General features: G+C 46.6%; 1 protein-coding gene and 1 long non-coding RNA gene across 3 annotated transcripts in view; one reads left to right on the top strand and one right to left on the bottom strand.

Moving 5' to 3' along the window:
- The window catches only part of COMMD1 (copper metabolism domain containing 1), a 62100-nt gene extending 48645 nt beyond the window's left edge, over window positions 1–13455 (top strand). Inside the window, exons 3-4 of one of the 2 annotated variants that reach the window (XM_012572189.5) lie at window positions 10309–10455; window positions 13324–13455. In XM_012572189.5, coding sequence (XP_012427643.4) covers window positions 10309–10416 — 108 coding nt within the window. In that variant the 3' untranslated portion in view covers window positions 10417–10455; window positions 13324–13455. Of the gene's footprint in view, window positions 1–10308; window positions 10456–13323 lie in introns of those variants that run through there. The other variant, XM_072927680.1, reaches the window with a different exon arrangement.
- A 6997-nt stretch (window positions 13456–20452) lies between these two features.
- Window positions 20453–22025, bottom strand: LOC140683828 (uncharacterized). The gene is made up of 2 exons (XR_012055382.1): window positions 21866–22025; window positions 20453–21238 (listed from the first exon to the last, which is right to left on the bottom strand). It is a non-coding gene; the product is annotated as an uncharacterized lncRNA (long non-coding RNA).
- Between the last annotated feature and the right edge of the window lie 102 nt (window positions 22026–22127).

The following is a 22127-nucleotide window of genomic DNA, read 5'->3' as shown; positions in this document are numbered from 1 at the left end:
GAGCCTTTGCTTTTCACCTTGCACAAGAAAAGAGGCTGAAAAAAAGAAAAAGGAGTTACGTATTCTGCAGCAAATAATACCAAGGACATACTCTGTGGTTTAAAAAAAAAAAAAAAAAAACTGCAAAGAAAAATGCAAATCTGAAGCTTTTCCTTTATTTTCAGAAGAGAGCTGTATTCCTCTGGTGTCTCCCTGCTGGCACATAATGCTGATATTTCTGTGCATTTGATCTGAAGGTTACTGAGGTCAGTGCAGAGATTCTCAGTATCTTCAGTGGACTTTGCACCACACTGAGCAGGAGCTGCTGTTTTGCTGATAAATCCGTGTGTGATGCCTGGCCTCAGGCTTTGGAGCAGCAAGAGCAGCAGTGTTGGAGGGGCTGTAAACCAGGCTGGACTCTGAACACGTGGCTGCCCCCTTTGCTGAGGGAGGTTTCTCATGGTGAATTGAAAGACAGCAGTTGGCATTCTAAAAGTGATGAGGAAAAAATATTAAAAATTATTTAGACCGGATTTTTTTTCCAATTTGGCTTTTTTGACCCCTCATAAGTTCACACACTCAAATTGCAGAAAAGAAACAAATACAGTTATTTTGGTCCCACTGAGGAGACATGTTTGCAGTGGCCACATAACTCTTGAGTAAATTCTTTTGTCCTGATAAGTTCTATTTTCAGATCCTCAGAAAGGTTATGGATAAATGCCATAAAAGCAGCAAAAATAAAAAGCCTATTTGGTCTGACCGCTTTGTCTTGTTAAATATTTTAAGAAGGAAAGCCCAGCTGAATCCATGCTGGACTGCAGGCATATTTTCAAGCCTTTGGTACCTTGTTTATGCATTTTTAGATAGGTAGTTCTGCCCAAATGCCAGTGTCTTTTTCACCATCCTTTTCAAGGTGTATTTGCTTGTAATTCCAGATGTGTGGGATCAGTGTGCCAGGGACAGAGGGTTCATGTGTCTGGGAGGAGATGGGGATGCTGCTGGTGGTGTGTGTGCCTGTCTCTTGTGCCAGCCTTGTGCTCTCCCCTCTCTGATGGTAAAATGCCCTGCAGCAAACAGATGCCTGGCATTGCTGCTTGCTGGAGAGAAGGGCTCAAACAGCTGCTCTTCAAAAATTATTTCTGAAAAGTGCCATTTTGTGGGCACAAAACATATTTGCTGTTGCTGGGTCATGCTGATCTCGGAGCTTAAGTGCAGAATATAGGGACTTTTTGAAGTGAGGCATTTTCAGGGCATTAGCTGTTGCCATTAAGACATGTAAATCAGCACAGGGTTTGCATGGCCTTTACTCACTACTTGCAAAACTTGCAGCAAGCAAAATAAACACCTTTGCACTTTTAGTTCAGCTCTGAGTGTTGAAGCATTTCAGCAAGAGGACCCACCTACCCCTCATGTGCTCTTGTTCCAGGCAATCCAGGTGCCTGTCAGGCCACAGGGCAAATGTGCAGAAAGGAGCAGAAAAGAGGGGTTTAAACACCTCTTACTCCAAAATGATGCTTCAGAGTAATTCTAGTCTTTGGTCTCTTTGAGAAAACCAGTTATGGCCTTGACTGAAGGCTGGTTGGAGAGGAAAAGCCAAGACCCTCTGGCCGTTGCCATCAGCAGGAGCCAGCACTGTCTGCTCTCATGGAAAATAAACTGTTTTAGGGTTACAGTATCGGCGATGAAGAGAGAGACGGGGGCTCGGTGTGAATTTATTGTGAAGTACAAATGCTTACATAGGATTTTAGGAAGGCCAGTAAGGTTTTACTACAATGATTGGGTTAATCATCTCATAAACAAACTTGTACATTTTAAACATCTCTTGCTTGCAGAAGTCGATGTCATTTTCTTTTTCCGGTAACTCAGTCTGATTGAATCTTCTTGCAATCTTGATTTAATCCTCAAAGTTCTGTTTGTTACTGCCAGGGCTTCCTGTTACCAAATCTCTTATGCTAACCAGGTCCAAAGTCCTTAATCTTTGTGTCCCAGTATCCCAATATTACAGAGCCATAGAATGGTTTGGGTTGGAAGAGGATATTCATTTCTACTCAGCTTTTGTACTTGAGCAGGACATTAATGAATTTCTGAGTAATTTATGTAACACATAAACGTGAAAGAGCTGTGGAGGAGCAGGAATTATGTGTTTTGGGGCTCTAACCAAATTATTCAGCCTGCAAGCCAGCAGTACCCTCAGCCCGAATATGCCAGAATCCCAAGTCATACAGCCTCCTAAAGGTCAGGAATTCTCTGCTCAGGTTTTTAGTACATTCTTTCACTGTGGGATTATTTCTAAATGCAGATTACTTTAACTCTGTTGATTGGTATAAAAGTAATTCTTACCCCCTCGAGTTCATTCCTATTTTCCTGGTATTGTTTATTGCAGTAACAGAGAGGAATGTGGTCGCCACTGATTTGATGAAATAAAAAGTTACATTAAAAGCACAGAAATTTCCTCATGTCTTTAGGAGTTTACCAAGTTCCTGGTCTTGGTGATACCCTGTTACAAAAACATGCTTCAGTGGCAAGGAGGGTTTGATGCTGTGGTAGGGCACTTCCTGAAACATTTAAGAAAATGATAAATAATAACATTAGGTCGTTGAAACTTTATTCTGATAAAGTGTGGGGGAGGTTATGATAATGAGTGATGTTTGATTTTAATTTTATATTTTCCATGCTGAATGATTCCCATGTTAGGTAATACATGGATGTAACGATGTAATGAAAATTAATTCCGGATCCAAAGAATGTTCTCACTAGAAAAGTTGGATTTAGTGTAAAAGCAGAAGATGCATCAGTAAGGACTCTTTTTCTTAGACTAATTTCACACTGCAATTAAGTGCTACAAGGATGAAAAAACAAAGGCTAGCCCAGTTATTGGGACATGAAACACATCTAGGGAAAGCTGGAGACTGCTGTTGCAGCTCCATGGGCAGCCTTAAAAACACCAACCAAACAAAACACAGCACAGGAAAACAAGGACAGCTGTCAAACAAGGTAGAAAAATGTCGATCATAAGTGAGGAAGGACATTTACCCTCTAAGGTCCCCTGCAGAGGACTCTGAGAGGAAAGCACCTCATCTTGCAGTGGTTGCACTGAGAGACTCTGTTAGTGAAGAGCTGAAACAGCAGGCAAGGCTTGAATAAGTGATGATGGAGCTTTCTCATGGCTGGTACCCTTGTGAGAGAGCCTGATGCCCTGCGAGAAATGGAGGTTTTAAACAGTTTCTATTTCTTTCTTTCTTTAACTAATTTTCCATGTAATATTCTTATATAATTATATATAGTTTTTATTTTAAATTAGTTTTTTAATACATGTTTTGTTTCAAATCTCACAGTGATACAAAGGTAATTTAATATTTTTTTTATGCTGGCTTTATGTGCTTCCGTGTACAGTTTGATGAAGCTTGCAGATATCACTGCTTTGTGTTTTTTTTTTTTTTTTCCCTTTTAAAACCTCTTCATGCATTTCTTAGTTAATGATTTTTAGCTCTGTTTACACCTTTGTTTAAATAGCAGCTGGCTCAAGGCCCAACCAGAGTTGCATACTGGGTCTCCAAGACAGTGTCATTAGCCTAAACAGGTTAATTGATTTATTTGGTATGCCATCACACCTATTTACCTCAAGCCACTCAAGCAGCAGAGGAAAAACGCTCCTGTTAAAGATTAAACGTTCCTCATTCCCTGTTTTAGGGTTTGAAAGAGCTGGAGCTCAGCTGTGCTTTGAAAGATGCTGGAATTCAAATGGGAACATTTGATGTGCTTTCTCTGACAAAGCCGTGTCTGTAGGGGCAGAGAGGGGGTCACAGGTGTGTGTGCTTTTGCATTATTTTTAAAAACAGTTCAGATACAGAGAGGTTTCCTTTTCATTCCTGCAGCAGGAGTCAGATCACAACATTTTCTGTCCCCTTGTCTCAATTCCATTCCTATCTCAGGAAGGCAGAAGTTCTGGCAGTGCCTTTGGCTGGGATTACCCAGCCCTGCATGTAGTGGCCTTCAGCTGTGACCTGCTCACATGGTCAGTATTGCCCATGCCAGGCTGGATCCTTCCCCAAACTTCTTTGTCCATATCCAAGATCAAGACTATGAGGGGAAAAAATACTTTGGAGGTTTCTCCTTAAATACTTTTTTTTTTTTTAATAGAAGTTCTGTAATGGGGGTGTCAGGGGTTGGAGGAAAAAAATAAACCTTGGAAATAGTAAACTCAAGGTGACTTCAAGGTCAGAAAGGTGCCTCTTGATGCCCTCTTGAAAAAGAATTGCCTTAAAAATTTAGGATATTCTGAGCACCTCAAGGTAGAGGTTTTGTCCAACAGATCAATTCCAAGAGGATTTCGCCTAAATTCCAGAGTGCAGATGCAGCATTATGTAGAGTCAAACATCCACCGCTCTTCAGTGAGGGAGAGCCATAAAGGGTTCTCTGTTCTGTGAAGCTCCTGTGACTGCAGCAGCTTTTGTGGGGTAGCCTGAGCCTCAGGTAGCTGAAGATGTTGGGAAAGGGTGCTGAGGAACCAGGTGAGCAGGATTAGCTACCAGCAATCGATCAGGTGAGGCCACACAAAAAGTCACAGGCATGACCTTGCAAGGAGTCATCTGTAAATGAGAACAAAATCTGCATTTTGTCAGCACAAACAGGTCCTTTTTTCTGCATTGTGTTGGTTCCAGCAGAGCTGTGCTTTTTTTAACCTTTCCTTTCTGAGCACAGCAATCTGCCCTCAGCACTGTGTTTGCCTGCCCTGGTCAGCCAAGGGTCTGAGGGACATCCACCATGGAGGAGCAGTGTCCTCATGGCATCTGGGAGCTGTGGTCAGCCCTGAGTGAGGAGCTGAGGGATCACTGAGCCCAAACCAGTGAGGAGCTGTGTTAGCCCTGAGTGAGGAACTCAGGGATCACTGACCCCAAACCTGTGCTGGACTTCAGCACTTGTTCATGGCCAGCCTTTGCCTTTGCACACTGTGCTGGAAGTTTTGGGGAATAGTGGCTAAGAAATCCTGGAGTGATGAGTGTGTGCAGGGGCAGCACACAGGGCAGGGCACTCAGGGTAGGATATGGGGAATGCAGAAGGTCAGAAACCAGAAATAGGTGTGAATCAGTGGGTTTTTTTTAAAAAAAGACAAAAAGAGAGAAATGGGAAGGTTTACAGAAAGCAATGAAAGTTAATATCACCAGAGCAGTATTATCCTTTTTTCTTGTTAATTAGTAAGAATCGTGTTATTCTTGTTAGCTCTTTAATGTGAAATGTATAAAAGCTACAGAGTATGCTACCTTCTAATTATTTACACTGATTAAATTATGGTTTGGCTTTTTCTTCAAAACTTCCTGAAAAGAAAGCTGCACCTCCAAAAGGCACGAGCAACAAGTTAAAGCTGCATCCATAAATGCTCATTTTTCATGTAGGATATAAAATATGAGGTAGACTGTTTTCAGGAGGCTGATACTGCAAAAGGAATGACATTACATTTGCTTTGCAGTATCAAGGACCTACTTTTATCCTTTGGAATTGTTCCATTTTCTGCAATCCTTAATCTGCTTAATCTGTGATATTACAGGCTTGATGTTACATTAAAAGTATTAAAAATCTGCAATTGAGTTAACTTTTTTTTTAAGGGGATGTAATATTAATTTGCTTAAGAGGTTCCTGGTCCATGTAATACCAAAATAATGGAGAATTAAAAGGCACTCCCAGTTACAAATATTTGTGCTTTATTTTATATAGTATTGTGGAAATTAATTGCACTTCACATTAGAGTTTTTGAAGGGCATGATTGTTGATACCTAGCAAAAATAGCTCTAAATTGAATTAAAAACAATTAATTTAGTGTCGTCAGAAATGTGGGAGTGTGAAATCAATGGATTATAATCCATTGCATTTTTTGTGGAACTATCTAGATTTTGCTGTCATTATCATATGCCCCTGTATATCCTGCAGAATATTAATGAATATAAAAATAACTCCAGAAGCTGGCAATGGGATCACGATTGATGCAATGTGATAGAAGAATCGATGCAGCATCTCACACTTCCATCATTCTGCATTGGTTTGGGGCAACTTTTTGTGGTTTGTTTTTTTTTTCACCACTTATCAGATGTTCCTAAGACAAGAGTCTAAATGGCAAAAATAAATTGCTCTCATAAACTCCTGACATGAAATATTTGCAGCCAGTGGAATTACCCAGTTTAGTGTCCTATTACTGTGATTTTTGAAGGAAATACAAGCTAAAATCCTGTGGTTTTCTTCTTTTTGGATCATTCATGCAAGGTGGATGTTGTGTATTGTGACATTCCTGCAGCAGATGTTTTCGTGGAAGGGGATGGGAGGGAGCTCTGCAATGGGACAGGACAGGTCCCTCTGAGCCAGGGGGAGACACTGTTGGTGAGAGGCCACCCAAAGAAAGGTTTGGAAGCAAGTTCAGAGTGCAGGGGTGAATTTCTCAGGGTTTATTTTCTGCCATTGGGCAGCACAACACCCAGTTCCCACAGTAATGAGTGAAGGAAGGCTTCTGTGATACAGCTTGGCAGCATCATTGCAAAAATCACTTCTGGATGTGCCTTTTCCAAGGAGAAGGTGTTCTTGCTCTGTTAAAAAGTGTCTGATTTCCATTCTGAATTTCTGATTATGTTGGGGTTTTGGGGGGGCAGGGATGTGGTGTTTGATTTCTCTTGTCTTTTTTGGTATTGGAGGAGGCATTTGAATTTTTTTCCCTATTCAAACCTGCTCTGTGCTGAGCCAGGAGGATGGAGCTCACAGCTGACCATTACTGACCAGTGACCCTCATGGACCTGCTGGGATGAGTCCAGAGGAGTGGGATGAAGATGTTGCCAGGGCTGGAGCACCTCAGCCAGGCTGAGACAGTTTGGGTTGTTCAGCATGGAGAAGACTGGAGAGACCTTAGAGCCCCTTCCAGTACCTAAAGGGGGCTCCAGGAGAGCTGGAGAGGGACCCAGGACACAGTCATGGAGTGACAGGAGAAGGGGAGTGGTTTTAAACTAAAAGAGAGTCACTTCAGAGTAAATATTGGGGAGAAATTCTTGACTGTGAGGGTGGTGAGGCACAGTTTTCCCAGAATTGTGGATGCCCCATCCCTGGAAATGTTCAAAGCCCGATTGGATGAGGCTTGGAGCAACCTGGTCTAGTGGAATCCTGCCCAGGGATGAGCTTTAAGGTTCCTTCCAACCCAAACCATCCTGTGATTCTGTGATTGATTTTCCTGCTGGAAGACCATTACACTTTTGACTTGGGATAATAGTTACAGGATATCCCTGCAGGTGTTTTATTAGAAAAGTATTTACATGCAATTAGCACCTTTGGAGGAAGTGGGAGAGTTGACATTACCAGATAAACCAGACTTTTTGGCAACAGCATACATACTACTTTAACTCTAACAACTCGTGACCCTCTCGAGAGTCCAGCCCTGGGTGGGTTGGATTGGCCACCAGGCTCAAACAATCCTCACCAGAATCCAACCAAGCAATCACCCAGGTAAACAATTCTCCAAACACATTCCACATGGGAAAACAAGGAGCAGAAATAGAAATTGTTTTCTCTTTCTTCTCTCTGTGCACCTCTATGAAAAATCCTGAGAAATGTGCTGCCACAGGGGAGGCTGAAAATTAATGTGGTATGAAAGGTACCGCGCGGTTTTGAAGGCAAGTTCTGGTGACACTACACATTGGGGTTTTACATAAGCAAGGGGAAGCTAAATCTCTAGAACATCCTACTCTAAGGCAAACCCTAAAATAATAGAAGAGGGTAAAATCTCCTTTGGAGCGGTGGGATCGCGTTGGCTCTGCAGAGCACACAAATCAAGGGGGAATGAATACAAATACAATGATACTCAAATTCTGAGGGGTTTCTTTCCTTTGTTCCAATGTAGTGGCTAAAACTTAGAAATCTGACCTGTATCAAAGTTCCTAGAAAGCATTTTAAGTTGCGGATCAAACTGATACAATAGAGAACAATCGTAATTTTTTTAAGTTTTCGGTTTGTGAGTGTTGGTTTATCTAAAAAATACATGAGGTTTTTAAGTATAGTTACTGAGAAAAAGTCGTGCTTCTCTTAGTCTCTCATATAAATATTTTTTCAGCACTCTGTTGTTGCAGCTCCTAGAAAACCCGATTCCAGGCTGGGGGCAGTTTGTGTTTCTTGGATGTTTTGTTTTGCAGCTCCTTTTTATAGGAGGGGAGGAGGGCTGGGAAAGCGCGGAGGGACCATCCCAACGCTGCTCAGGCTCCGAGCTCGGCTGCCCAGCCTGAGCTGAACCAGCTTCCCGCTGTCTGGGACCGGGTTTGGGTTTGCTCAGCTCCAAGGGGGCTGGATTATTTTTTAGCAGTAGGAAGGAGCAGAAGAACCTTGTTTCCTGCTGAGGATGAGCAGGGATACCATTTGTCCTGCTCCTGGAGGATGCCTTAGGGAAGGAATAAGGATTTCTGTATTTCACAGCTCCAACTTATTTTTTTATTCCATTTTTCATGGGGAAGATAAACTAACAAAGCATTAAATAAAACTGAAGCTCAGCTCTGAGCAGCCTTTTTTAAAGCCCTCTTGAGTCAGGTTTTAGGTTGGTCTGCATGAGAGTGGATAAGCAGACACCGTCCAGCCCACATGGGAGAGTTTTAGCTGCTTCACAGCTAAAAGAATGTTTCGTGAGTGCACTTAGACTTGTGTGAAGTGGCAGTGTCTCTGTGTAACCAAAGGGTTCTGTGTAATCAAACAGTTCTGTTTTGATCGACTTACATTCCTTTGGACTGACAAAACCTGAAGAGGGGAATGTGAAAAACACCAGTCATTTGTTTTAAAATTTTAAAAGTTTCATAGTAATAAAAATAGTAATAAAAATTAGAGCAATAAAAATTTGAACAATCAGAGGACAATAAAGGACAATAAAAAGCAAAGGATTACTGATATCCGGGTGCTTTGCTATGCCCCAAAGCACACCTTGCTAACAAAGGATTAACCCATAAAAGCAATAGCCTGTTGCATATTCATATATTCAAAAATTCTTTTTGAACAAAGGATTCTTCTGCTTAGTTTCAACTCCCCCCCTCATCTTGTAAATCAATCGTGTTGGTCCCCCTAAGTCTGGGTCTTCCCGATAAGGAGGCAATGATTCTTCTCTTGAAATTGTAGTGTCTTGTTGCTGTTATCTGTATGCGAAGAATTTCTTAATTATCTTATCCATTCCTTGAGCTAGTTGCAAAAAGTATCTTACATCACATAGTTTCTATTTTAATATTATGCTATAGCCTAAAACTATATTTACCACATTACTAAGATTAGTACAGCATAACTTTCCAACATAACACATATAGTATTAATTTTCATATTTGTGAAGAGAAAATCATATAATACGCATTTTTCACAGGGAACAAAAAAAAAAATGTCCTCCGTATGCCTTAGGCTCAGGTAGAAACATCTCCTCCAGGAGCAGGTGCTTCCATCTCCTGTCCACTCACATTCCCCTGTGATGGAGCCCTGAAATGAGCTTCAGCAGATCTCAAAGGCTGCAGGGGCAGCCCCGGCCCGGTTAAATCTGTGCCTGGGCTCCCGTGGCTCGGGGTGCAGGGCTGGGGCTGGAAGGCCTGGGAAGGCACCAGGAGCTTGGCCTTGGAGGCTGTGCCATGGAGGAGAGGTCCCCCAGAGCATGGCACTGCCTCCTCCCCAAAGGCCGGGACACAAAGCAGCCCATGGAACACATGTGGAGCACTGAGAGGTCCGGTCACACAGAGCTCCTGTGGATCTTGTCTGCCACAGGAGACTTGAAATGTGTCACAGACACTGGGGTTATTTGGAGTGGTGATTAGAGCTGCTCCTCCCGCAGGAGCTGCTGTGTGAGAGCCTGCCCTGGACTTTCCTGGTCAGGTCTGGAACAGCAAGGCTGCTGGAGCTGGGGAGATCCAGCAGGAGCTGGAGAGGCTTTGGCTCTGCAGTCCCAGTTTGCAGCAGCTGCTCAGGGTGGGCTGGTGCTGCCCGGGTCTGTCCATGGGGAATGGTTCACTCAGCAGGGGTCTGTGGTCTGTCTTCTGCGTGGTGCTCCTCAGAGCCTCAGGGGTTGAGATCTGACTTCTCCAGTGCTCCCTAATCAAGGAATGCTGTGAGAGATAACTGCAGGTTTTAATTCCCACTTTCTTATGGAGTCTCCTGCAAACACATCTGTCTCGGGCAGATCCCACCTGAATTTTTATCACTGATGCAAATTATCCATGCTAATCAGACAGGAAAATGCAGGAAAGTCTATTGACAAATGGAGTTAAGCTGTCAAATTCCTCACTAAACTGCTACACAGGGATCAAACATAATTGTTTTTCTCAAAGATTGTTTTCTCTTCTTTTGTAGGAATCTGAGTTTCTCTGCCTGGAGTTTGATGAGGCCAAGTTGAGCCAGATGCTGAAGAAACTGTCAGAAATAGAGGAGAGTATGACTTCGTTGACTCAGACTACTTAATCAAATTAAGAGATGCCAACTTACAAAAAATGACCCTTGGTACGTTTTCATAAATCCTATTTCAGCACATAGAATAGGGGGTGCTGGTTAAATCCAGATTATAGCCCCGGGAATGGGCTAAATCATCCTGTGAAGCTTTCTCATCCCCTCCTCCCGTCCTCTTTTCCAAGACAGCAGCAACACTCTTTCCACACAGCTTTGCATAATCAGGCCTCGGGGTGTAGCACAGCTTTTCTCTTTATCTCCTCAGTCACTTCTGGGGTCTTCCAGATGCTGTGGATGCTGGGCTGGATGAGCAGCAGAGGTAAATCGGCCAGTTGTGGCGGAGAGGAAACGGGCAGATTAGGGGGAACTCGTATTTATGCTTCCAAACCATGGACTTTTATAGGACAAACCCAGCTCTGTGAGCTCTGTCTGCTCGAAGCCCAGGAAAGCAGATGGAGTGAGGGAGCTCAGGGAGCAGAGGCACAGACACCCCTCTCTGCAGCTGTGAGCCCCGTGCTGCTGAGGATTCTGTGGTTGCCCATAAAAAGGTGACAGTCCTGGCTCCTGGTTTGCTCTGTCACCTGCCTGGAGGGTCTGTACACACCTTTGGTTGGAGGCTGCATTGCTTATTGCCATTTTATATTTGCTTCATAAGCAGCCTCCTCCTGAGCTAAAATTACATGGAGGGCTTGTACCAATATAGAGATGACAACATAAAATGTTCTCGTGCCATAACTAAAGCACTCCTCATTGCTTCTCCTTGAGAATTTATTGCTTGTGGAGCTGCCAGATTGCACTTGGGCACGAAATCTCTTCAGAGCAAGGGAAGGGCACCTTTTCCCATCTGCCTGGTCAGAAGGGGAAACATCCCTCCAGCCAATTTGTGTCCCTGCACAGGGAATTAACATTTCCTTTGCCGTGCCTGTCCCACTGCTGCCGTGTCTCTTACAGCCTCCTGGTTCTGCCCTCTCCTCTCATGGAGCCCCAGCACTTCTGTTTCCCCAGCTGCCTTCAGCTGATCCTTGTCAGAGGGGAGCTGGGCTGTAAGCACTGCTGCTCCTCGTGGGGCTCCCTGAGTCACTGCTGCAGCAACGCTGTGACATGAGTGCTTTGTGCTTCTCTGAGCTCTCCGGGCCCTTTTTCAACTAAGTTAATGCAAGTGCTTTCTGTGTTTTAGGACATATTTTAAAAAAAAATCAAGGTCAGGGAAGGATCATGATCTTAAGTAGCTTGCACTGTGTCAAACATACTTATTGTTTTATTTTAACATGGTCAGAGGATAGGAAAATGTGCTATAAATGGAAATTAAAGAGAAACAAACTGGGAACAGATGTCAGGAAGTATTATTTCATGCAAAGAATAATAAATATGTGGAATGGCTAACAAGGCAAGGAGGCTGAGGCAAAAAGTCTAGAGGACATTTAAGAAATAATTGGATACTTTCTTAGTTGAGGTCTGCAGGGATATGTTTTTATGGGTGGATGCTTCTCTCTTCCTAATCTTCCCTCCCCTGGATATCTAACCATCTTCTTTTTCTTCTCAGTGGATCTTTCTAAACTACTGTGCAAAACAAAACAAAACAAAAACAAACAAACAAACAAAAAAATCCACTGGGTGGGTTGAAGACCACACTCCTCAGTCCTTGGTAGTCACTGGGCAGCAAAATTCTTCCTGTGTCACAGGGACATTTCTCTCCCTCTCAGGATTTTTCATAGAGGAGCACAGAGAGAAATGAAAGAGAAAACAATTTCTATTTCTGCTCCTTGATTTTCCCATGTGGGATGTGTTTGGAGAATTGTTTACCTGGGGTGGTTGCTTGATTGGATTCTGGTGAGGATTGTTTGAGCCTGATGGCCAATCCAACCCAATCCAACCCAATCCAACCCACCTGGGGCTGGGCTCCCCACAGAGGGCCACAAGTTGTAAGTGAGTTAGAAATATAGTTAGAACAAGTAGTATGTAGTTTTAGTATCTTCCTTTATATAGTATATTAATGTATTTTAGCATAGTTGTATTCAAGAAATGATTCAGCCTTCTGAACTGGAGTCAGACACCGTAATTCCTTCCCATTGGGTTGGCATTTACAATATTCCTGCTTCACCGAGTTTGATGTGGCAGGGAAGGGGATGCTGTGCTTCCCAATCCTCAGTTGCTGCTGGGACACAAGGACAGGTTTGCTCCTCGGCAGGGCTGTGCCTTCCTGCCTGGGTCCAGCTGGGCAGGCACCCAGCACAGCCCTGGAGGCCACGGGGGCCTCATCCAGCTTTGGAGCCCACTGTGGTTCCTGCCATGGCCCCAGCTCCTGTGCCCATGTGCTAAGCCAGGCCAGCAGTGTGGCACCGGGGCCATCACCTCCTCCTCCTCCTCCTCCTCCTCCCCAGGGGACACAACCCCTGCCACACGCCGGTGTCCCTAGGCTTAGGAAGCTGTCCCTGCAGTGCCCATGTTTCCTGACAGCCTTTATCTTCCTTTCCATGTCACCTTCTGCTGGGCCTGAATGCCCTGCAGGTTATTCCTGATTTCTGGGCATTGCTCCAAGCTGCAGCTCAGGATCGGGAGCTCCCTGAGATGTCTGGGTGCTGCCACCTTCAATCACACATTGTGCCGCTGGCCTGGCGAGCCCCACGCTCCTCTCTGCTTGCCAAGGCCATTGCTCTGAGGGAAATCTCCTTTTGTCTTGGTCTGCATATGCCCAGAACTGCTAAGGCTTTAAAGTGTTCTTCTAGGATATCTAGGATATTTGAGGCACACCATGTTTTTCCAAATCTAAGCCAAGCAAGTGCTGTATTTCATAATGTTTTGGGCCATGGAAAGCAGCAGATGATTATATACTTATTTTATGTTGGTGTCGGTTTACTTTCTCATTATTCAGGTTGCTTAGTCTCATTTTATTTTACTTTTTTTATTTTTTTTTTCTTACAGGTCCTTTTTGCAAGTGCAAATAACAGTGTGTATGCTCTCATTGTGTTTCACACAATGGGAAGGATTTTGGAGGAGCCCATAATCTCCACATCTTACTGTACTTGGACTTTTTAATAAACTGATTGATATGTAGATTTTCTTTTCTGTGTGTCAATTCTTTGCTACTTATTGATCAAACAAATTGCTCACCATTTTTCTGAGGACATTTCCTGGCCATTTGTAGGTGCATAAATATCTGAGAAGTTTTACCCCAAGGCTCACACTGGCCAAAGATTGCTCACAGAAATGTTTTCTCCTTCTGGGGAGTTTCAACAGTTTATTCATTCTTTCCAAATATTTATGAAGAGGTCCTCAGTGCTGGGGACAGAGGGAGCCTTTTGAATAAGGGGAATGCAGTGGTCCTGTAGCAGCAGCCACTGATGGCTTTTTAATGTGTTGTGTTTCATGTGGCTTGAGACTGGAAAAACAGGCGAGGGCTCCTTGCCTTGAAGCTGAGCCTGTTAAAATCCTCCTCGAAAATGATTCCCAAATCCCAGGGAAGAGTGGCTGGGGCTGTCATTTAATGCAGTGTGGGGGCTAGAGCTGTGCCCCTGGCTCTCCCTCACCGTGCTGGGGGTAAAGGTGCCAGCCCAGGGGGACAGGCAGCCAGCACCGTCACTGCCCCTCCCCTCAATTCACCAAAATCCAGCTGGTTCCACCCATCGGCTCACACAGGGTCAGCCAAGGCTGTGGGAGAGGCCCCTCCCCTCAAAAAAGACACACAACACCAAAGGTGCCTGTGGGCGATTCCCCAGGGCCACACAAGTCCCGGAGGATGCAGTTTGTCACCTGCCATGGAAAGTGGCAGGAGGGACGCAGCTGCAGCCGCGCCTCTGAACCAGTGCCACTTGGGAAGTGTTATTTTGGGATACCTCCTGAGCTTCATGTCCAAGCACAGAATTGTGGGTGGTGCTGTGGAGCTTCCCTCCAACTGTGATGGGGCTGACCAACCCCAAGCTCAAGTCCCCAAAGGCTTTGCCCTTCCCCTTCCTTTTAGTGGTAGGAAAGCAGATCTTGCAGTGCAATAATTTGCAGGAAAACAGGTTTGAAGGCGTGTCAGGGGTGGAGATCCCGCCTGGGGGTTTTCACCCTGGGGCATTTGCAGGGTTATTGCAGCAGTGGGAGGTCCCTGAAATGCAGAGCTGTCAGAGGGCATTGTCAGCAAGGAGGTACAAGAGAGATTTCCCCAAAGATGTTTTCCTGTTCATTATTTTCTCTGCACACAGGTGACTTGGGACTTGCATTTTAATTGCCTCAGTGGGCAGCAGCACTGCAGCTCCAGCACTCAGCCATTAGCTCTTGTAATGGGATGGCATTGGAGAATACATAAAAACAGGTAATTGCGTAAATGGCATTTTTGGATGCCAGCGAGTGCCTCAGACCCTCGAGGAGTGACATTTTACAGGAGTGGATGGGAGAAAAAGAGCAATCACAGCACAAAACCCAAATCCATAGTGTTTCTGAGAGGAGCCTGGGAGGCAACAATAATACCCTGAGTTTTCTGGCCAGTTGGCAGCCCTGGCTGAACGCAGCACTACCAGGAAACTATGCAGTGCATTTCAGTAATTAGTGGCATTTTTCCTGCCTGGCAAATCAAACCTCAGAGGGCATTAGATCCTCCATGGCGTCTCTGCTCTTGGCAGCGAAAAGGACAAATCAGCAAAGGCACCTCAGGACTGGATGGGTGGCTCAGGCAGAGAGAAAAAGAGAGAAAGAAAGAGAGAGAGAGGTTTCTGCTTGATCCCGGCCACCTGCGTGTGGCTCAGGGCTCTCCCTGCACTCACAGAACGCAGCAGCCACCTCACCACCCTCTGAAAAACATGTGGTGGCCTCCTCCAGGCATCTCCCCAAAATAAACTCACTCCTGCACGACCTCAGAACAAATTGCATTCTTCTGTGGCCGAGGAACAAGGTGTGTGGAGTTAATCCCCTGCTCCAAGAGCCTGTGAGGCAATGGCATGCAGAGGTACAAGGTTAAAAATATGCCTCTAGAACTAGTGGCTGGGAACTGTAAATACCTTCCAGGCAGTCCTTAGGCACATCAGGAGATGAGCAAGCAAAGCAACTGGAATTTATAAACTTGAATAATTAATTATTCTTTGCAAGGAGAGCAAACATTCCCATGTGCCAGCTCTCTTAGGGCCTTTGACAACTGGGCTTCTTTCTGTAAATAATGTTATGTAAGTTTATACATTTCAGTTAGTGCTTGTTCTTGCCTCTTCACAGCCCAAGGATGTTTTCACTCCAGTTTATTATTTCAGCTGTGGACAGATCATTTTGCCCTGGTGCATCTATAATGGGATTTAAATTAAGATGCTTGCAAGCAGTGGAACAGTAGTGAAATAGTGTCTGGAAAACATTGGTACATACCCAGGGAGAATGAAAAAAATAAATTAGCTTTACATTGCAGCACTGGGCAAAGTGTCTGCAGCCTTCCCTGCTGGGCAGGACAGGATTCCCCTGTCTGAAGATAAAACCTGTGAAGGACCAGTGCTGTACCCCAGCTGCATTGCAGGGCTGCTGGAGACGTGGTGTAGTGGCCATGGGTGCTTTTATTGCAGAGCACGGGAGCACCTTTGAGTCATCCAGCAGCCCTGGAACTGCAGCGTGCTGCAGTCAGAGCTGGCTGAAATGCTTAACCCCAGCGGCTTAATCTCCAGCCATTCCAAATTAGTACAGCTCCATTAACTCCAGAGGACTATTTACATGGGGGAGGTTAAAAGTGTACAGCATCCGGCACAAAACCTGCAGTGATTCCGTACATGGGGCAGTGCTTTACTGATTTACAAGGCTAGATCTCATCTCTGCTGGTTTCTGAAGGTTTTGGGGTTTTTTTTTGTGGTGTCAGGGAGTTTTCTCCATCAAGCAGTATAGGGAAAACCCTTCATCTACTTCAGTTATGTTGCTGATCCAAATCCCTAATGCAGGAGATACCTTCCCTCCATGTCATTCTTCAGTAACTTGTGGCTGTGAGGTTGGATATTAGAACTTCATATGTGGATTATTTCATTTCTCTTTGTCCTGGTTTCTATTTTTGAATTATTGTTTGTTATATTATTTATTATTGCAGATCCCACAATAACAGGAGAAGAGCTTTGTGATCTCCTCCTTTGACTGTTGTCATTCTGATGTGCCACATCCTGTACCCGGGGTGGGCTGGGCAGTAACAGTGTGTCTCAGTCAGCACTGAGCATGGTGAATAGCCTCTGGGTGGCTTTTAGGAGCACAAATCCACCTGAGTGGTTACAGGAGAACAATGGCAGGCCTTGGGGGAAAGCAGGTGAGTCACGAGCACCTGGTGGAAGGGATGGTGCAGGACAGGGAGCTGGGAGTGAGGCCCCAGGGTGCTGGACAGGTCCCTGCACCCAGGGCTTGTAGCTGCTCTCCTGAGAGAGCCCAGAGAGCTGGCACCAATCAATCCCCTCCTGCACAGAGCCTCGGGAGTGCCTCGGAGGCTGCCCCAAACCAGCCCAGGCAGGTCCCACCCCAACGCTGCCACCGTGTAAATGAGCCCAAGCACTCTCTTCACCCTGGTTTTGGTGACACTTCCGCTCCTGCCACCCAAAGAAGGAGCCCTCAGCCAGGAGCTGCAGCCCCAGGCCTGGTGGCAAAACACTCAGTGCCTCTGCCACTGGTGTGCAGCTGCCAGGGCTGAGCGGGATTTCACTGTGGCAGCAGCTGTGCCCAAAGCTGAGAGCTTTGCCCAGGGTTGGGAGAGCCTTGGAAAACCTCCTGCACACGGTGTTGGCACAGCTTCCTTTGCCACCCAGAATCAGCCAGCCTGGAAGCAAGCACCTCCCAGGACTGGTTTTCACTGGAGCTGAAGTTGGCACTGTGACAGTCCAAGGGAATCTCATCCAGGATGTGCCTGAAATCAAGATGGTTTGGAAAAATCTCAGTGACATGTGAGGACTGGCAGCTTTCCCTCATCTGGGATTTTGCTGGTGCTTAAAACTACATCTGCTAAAAAGTAAAAGCCAAGCAGAAGGAGTTTAGCTGAAGTGGGTCCAGTACACTTTTCCCTAGGTGTAAAAAAATGAGAAAAATGACTTTGACTCTTCACCTTTGAAGAGTCTTGGCAGGAGCTTCGTCAGTTCTGCAGCTCTTCAGGTCTTGCTGCAAAACGCATTAGGATGCCTCTGAACAGAGGTAAGGAGAGGTGCAAGGAGCTCATGTTTCTGGGACACAAAAAAAGATGGTTTTTATAGAGCAGGTGTCTTTTCTGTTTGTTGCAAAATAATTATTGTCCAGTTTCTGCTACTACAGAAATTGAATTTCAAGTGGATTCTTCTCCATCCTCTTGCATCCTGCACTCTGCCTGTGCCTGCCTTTCGTCTGCGAGGAAAAGGAGCCTCACAAGGAGGCAAAGAGTGCTGGTCACTGCAGCCTGTGTCTGATAATGGCAGGGACGTCCTTCCAGAGCAGGAAAACCGATTAGAATCCAAGCAGCTCAGGAGTAATTATTCTTGGCAAATGCGAATCAATACCAGCACAGTGCAGCTGTGCCCACAGCTTGCAAATAGCAGCACACAACACAACAGGGGCATCTTCCTTTGCACAGTCTCTGTCCTGTCCTGCTGGGCCTGCAGCAGCAAAGCTGCAGTGCTCCAGAGGGAAAAACTGTTCTGAAGCACATGTGCCAATCTCTTCCACTTGAGTGGTTTTGCCAGAGCTGAACCTGCCAAGGTACAAAAGCAAAGGCAAGGGAGCAGAAGACCTCTGCAGCACTTGCTGTGCTGGCTGGCCTGCGTGTGGCAGGGGCAGAAGGTGGGGAAACGACTGTGTGAGGAGACCACTGAATTGTGCTGGTGTTGCTGACAGACCCTGCCGACCCTGGGAAAGGATCTGCACTTGTCTGAATTCCAGGCTCCAACATCTGGGTGGGAAAAAACAGTTTCATTCCTGGAGGAGCTGAGATGCTCCAGCTTGAATTACTTCACCTTTGCCTTTTAATTTTTTTCTGACTGCCGCTGAAGTTCTTGCATGCCGCAGGAGAAATCTTTAGTCTCTAGTCATTATTTACATTTTAGCCTCTTATCTCCCGTTCTTGTTCTCTTTGGTCACAGAAGCACACTCAGGTTTGTCCTGTGCTCTCCAGGTGTCCTCCAGTCACACCAATCTGTCCACAAAAACCAGGCAGATCGGTACCCTGGATAGGCTTTGGTCCAGCTCAGAAAAGTGATTCCAGCTGTCCTGGCCTTGTGGAAGGGTTTGGATTCAGGAGGGCCGGGAGGGCGTTCACAGGTGGGGAGGAGGTGTTTCAGTACCCGTGTTCCTGCAGCGTTTTCAGCACGGGGTGGGAGGTGGGTGCTCGTTCCGGACACAGTGGCAGGGCTCTGGGACAAGCACTTCCCTCGTGTCAGTGACTCCCAGCCGTGCCAGAGCTGAGCTGCAGCGGGGGACGAGCCAGCCGCGTTCCCAAGGGAATCCTGGCAACACACAGGGAAATTCCTGCTGTTTTCCCCGCGCTGGGCAGGACGCAGCTCCGGGAGCGCTGGGATGTGGCTCCCCGGGAATGCAGCACATGGCCCCGGGGCCCACAGCTCGGCCCCTTCTCTCCGCACCTGGGCTCTGTCCTGCCCCTGCTTTGCTGCAGGGACAGCCAGATAACCTTGACGATTTTATAACCTGAATCTCATTCCTCATTCTCCTTCGCTCCTGGCAATGTACCAATTATTAATTAACAGGCAAATGCTAGAGAAAAGGCCAGTGTACATAGCTCACTTCCATTGATGTAAACACAGCAGTTCCCAGGTCAGGTTTTATTACAGTGAACCCAAATACTGTGAATAAATAGCCTGGGGGAGAAGGAAAAAAAACCCCAAAAAACCAAACAAAAATCCCCAACCCAACCAAACCAAACTAAAACCAAAAACTCAGGAACTATTTTGAACTTGATAAAAAATGAGAGTTGAATCTTTTTAAAAGATTCTATTTTCTGGCTGTTGTGCATGCCACGCTACCTATGGAAAAACTCGGGCAACAAGAATTTGTGTCACCACACCCTGATGTGACACCCATGCCCTGAAACTTCCCAGAACCAGCTCCTGGGAAATGTTTGGTGCTCTGCAGCTCCCGGACAAGGGCTGTGCACTGCATCTCATCATGTGCATCATGATGCTGAGTGAAGGTGGTGCTTTTGAATAGGCAGGCAAAAATGTTATCCCAGATTCAGACCAAATTAAAGCTGCTTCAGTCAAAACGATTTGCTCTCTTTCTCAGGAGGGAAGAAAAAAAAAAAAGTTGCAATGATTTCCTGCTGTGTCTGTCACAAAACTTGGCTTTACAGTCCTGAAACATGGAAACCCTGCTTCTTCCATGGAAGCAAACTGCACACCAGCTTTGAGCACACATTTCCCAGGTGTCCCTCGGTCTCACCCAGCACAAGCAGCCATCCAGGGGAGGCTGCACACCTGTGCTGAGGTGTGGTCCCTGCTGTCCCGCTCCACCCAGCACCTGCCAATTGGCAGCACCAGGTAAGAACCATCCCGGGGCTCAGGACTTGGTGTGATGCGTGGATTTGCATCCAGGGAAGGCTGAGTGGCCTGCTTGGGAGAGCAGGGCTGCAAAGGGAGCCCCCAGCCTCACCTCCCCGTGCGCTTTCAGGGCACAGCTGCTCTGAGCACAGAAGGGCCATCCCAGTCCTGCGGTGCTTTGAAACCTGCTGTGGGCAATGCCAGTGTTGGTTCGAGGTATTTTCCTGCTCTCAGACAACTGCTGAGGCCTGGCTGCTGAGTGGATCAAGGAATACATTTGGATTAAAACACCTCCCCCGGGAAGGCCTCCAAAGGCAGCCCCGTGACCAGCTCTGATTACAGAGGAGCAGGGTGTGGGACTGGGAGGAGGGAGAAGTGTCCTTCCCCCAAAGGCAGCAGGCCATTCCAGCACTGACCAACCCTTTTAGCTTCAACGTGTTTTTCCAGGCTCCTTAGCACCCCGTGTCACGGGATACACTGCTCTACTTTAGATTTTTGGGTTTTTGTTTGTCTTTTTTTTTTTTTTTTTTTTTACAGTTGATTTCAAAACAGATCATTATGAAATCTCCTGTGCAGTGGAGCCAAGCTCCTGGCTGCCAGACACTCAATTCTCCTTTCAAACCCTTGTGTTATTTAATAGACAATGATGTTTGCCAATTTAAGATAATTCCTCCCTTTGCTGTAATCTTCCTGCTCTGATGAAAAGGACAGCTTTACTCAAACGTGAAGTACATATATAAATATTTGAAGAGGGATAAAATATGCAACATCTCTACCAATGCACTGTGAATGGGGACGTTTCTTCCAGACTCCTGAGCGAAGGTTTTAGAGCAGCTCCAAGAGACTTGCAGCAGGTTTCCTATTGGCACCCAGTATTTAACACACGGAGTATGGGGAGCTGGGGATGTGCAGTGGGTACTGATGCTGTTTCCCAAACTGGATGTGTTTAGGGCTGTGCACACCAGTGTTGAATTGTGGTGAAAATGAGTGCTGTAAAATGGAAGTGAATAACCTGTGCTTTCATGGATCACAGAGACATACTTACCCCTCCCTTTGCGATGAAAACAATTTTTAAGCAATCGTGCCAGGTGACATTGAGACAATTCCTTTGGTCGAGCCTCTCCTTATCATGGATTGAGAATGCAGGTGCTAAAAATAGAATCAAATGGCATGCGTTCATTTTCATCCTGTGTAGGATGAAAAGGTGAGAGGTTCACAGTCTGCGGGAATTGTAAATCTGTCTGCTGGTTGCCATTGATCTGTTCACGACAAGATGTGCCCTCTTTGCTGCAGCAGCACACATTACTATGTTTTATTCCAGTAAGCATCCTGGGTTCCTGAGAGTTTCCTTTGGTCTGCTTGCACAGGGACGTCTGGCCAGCGTTTGTAGGCTCACCAACCTAGCAAGTAAGCAAACAACAACAGCAAAAGAGGTTACTAATGAATGACTCATGCATGATTTAGCATCAGCACTGGAAGACGAATTTCCAAAATCGGAAACTCTCAAAAACTTCTCTTAGGGAAGCCTTGACAGCTTAAATCACCTCTTTGCTTCTCTCTCCTGGGCTCAGTAACTTCCGAAGACTTCCACGAAAAGCTGAGCCAGGTACAAAGAACAATGTTTCTTTCAAAGGAGAAACATTAAAAAGTTACGCGGCGCGCCATTTCTCGGCGCGGCTCCGGGGTTTTCCCCTTTTGCTCGGTGCCGTGTGGGAAAACATCATGAGGGAAAACTGTCCGAAGGGAATGGCCGGGGACAGACGGACACAGCGCAGCAGAGCTGGCTCGGGAGCCGGGTCTCACCGGGAGCAGATGTCACCGGGAGCCGGGTGTCACCGGGAGCCGATGTCACCGGGAGCCGATGTCACCGGGGCCACCCTCAGGAGGAGGGTGCCCCGTGTGGGGCCGTTCCCACAGGGAGGGAGCAGCACCCGGCCCGGCTGGAAGGCGGACTGCGGCAACGCAGCTCTGTCTGCCCCCTCCCCTCGCTCCTCCGACAACACAAACACCTTTTCTGAGGTAAATACCTCCCAGTCCTACAGCCCTGGCTGGGAGGCGGCCCCCGGCACGGCGGGAGAACGCCGCATCCGGCCGTGTGCCGCCCGCTCCGCCCGCCCGCGCGGTCTCCTCAGGGGCGCCGCGCTCCGCCAACCGCAGGGACGGCCCCGGCGCGCGGAGACCCCCCGACCACCGCCCCGCCCCGCCCGGCCCGCGCGCCGCCCGCTCCGCCAATCCGCGGCGCCGGCGGCAGGCCGGGGGGCGGGGCCCGGCGCGCGCCGCTCAGCGCCT

Source organism: Taeniopygia guttata, chromosome 3 (assembly GCF_048771995.1).
Source record: "Taeniopygia guttata chromosome 3, bTaeGut7.mat, whole genome shotgun sequence".
NCBI lineage: Eukaryota > Metazoa > Chordata > Aves > Passeriformes > Estrildidae > Taeniopygia > Taeniopygia guttata.
The sequence above is the reverse complement of the archived record's forward strand: the minus strand, read 5'-3'. Positions and strand labels throughout refer to the sequence as shown.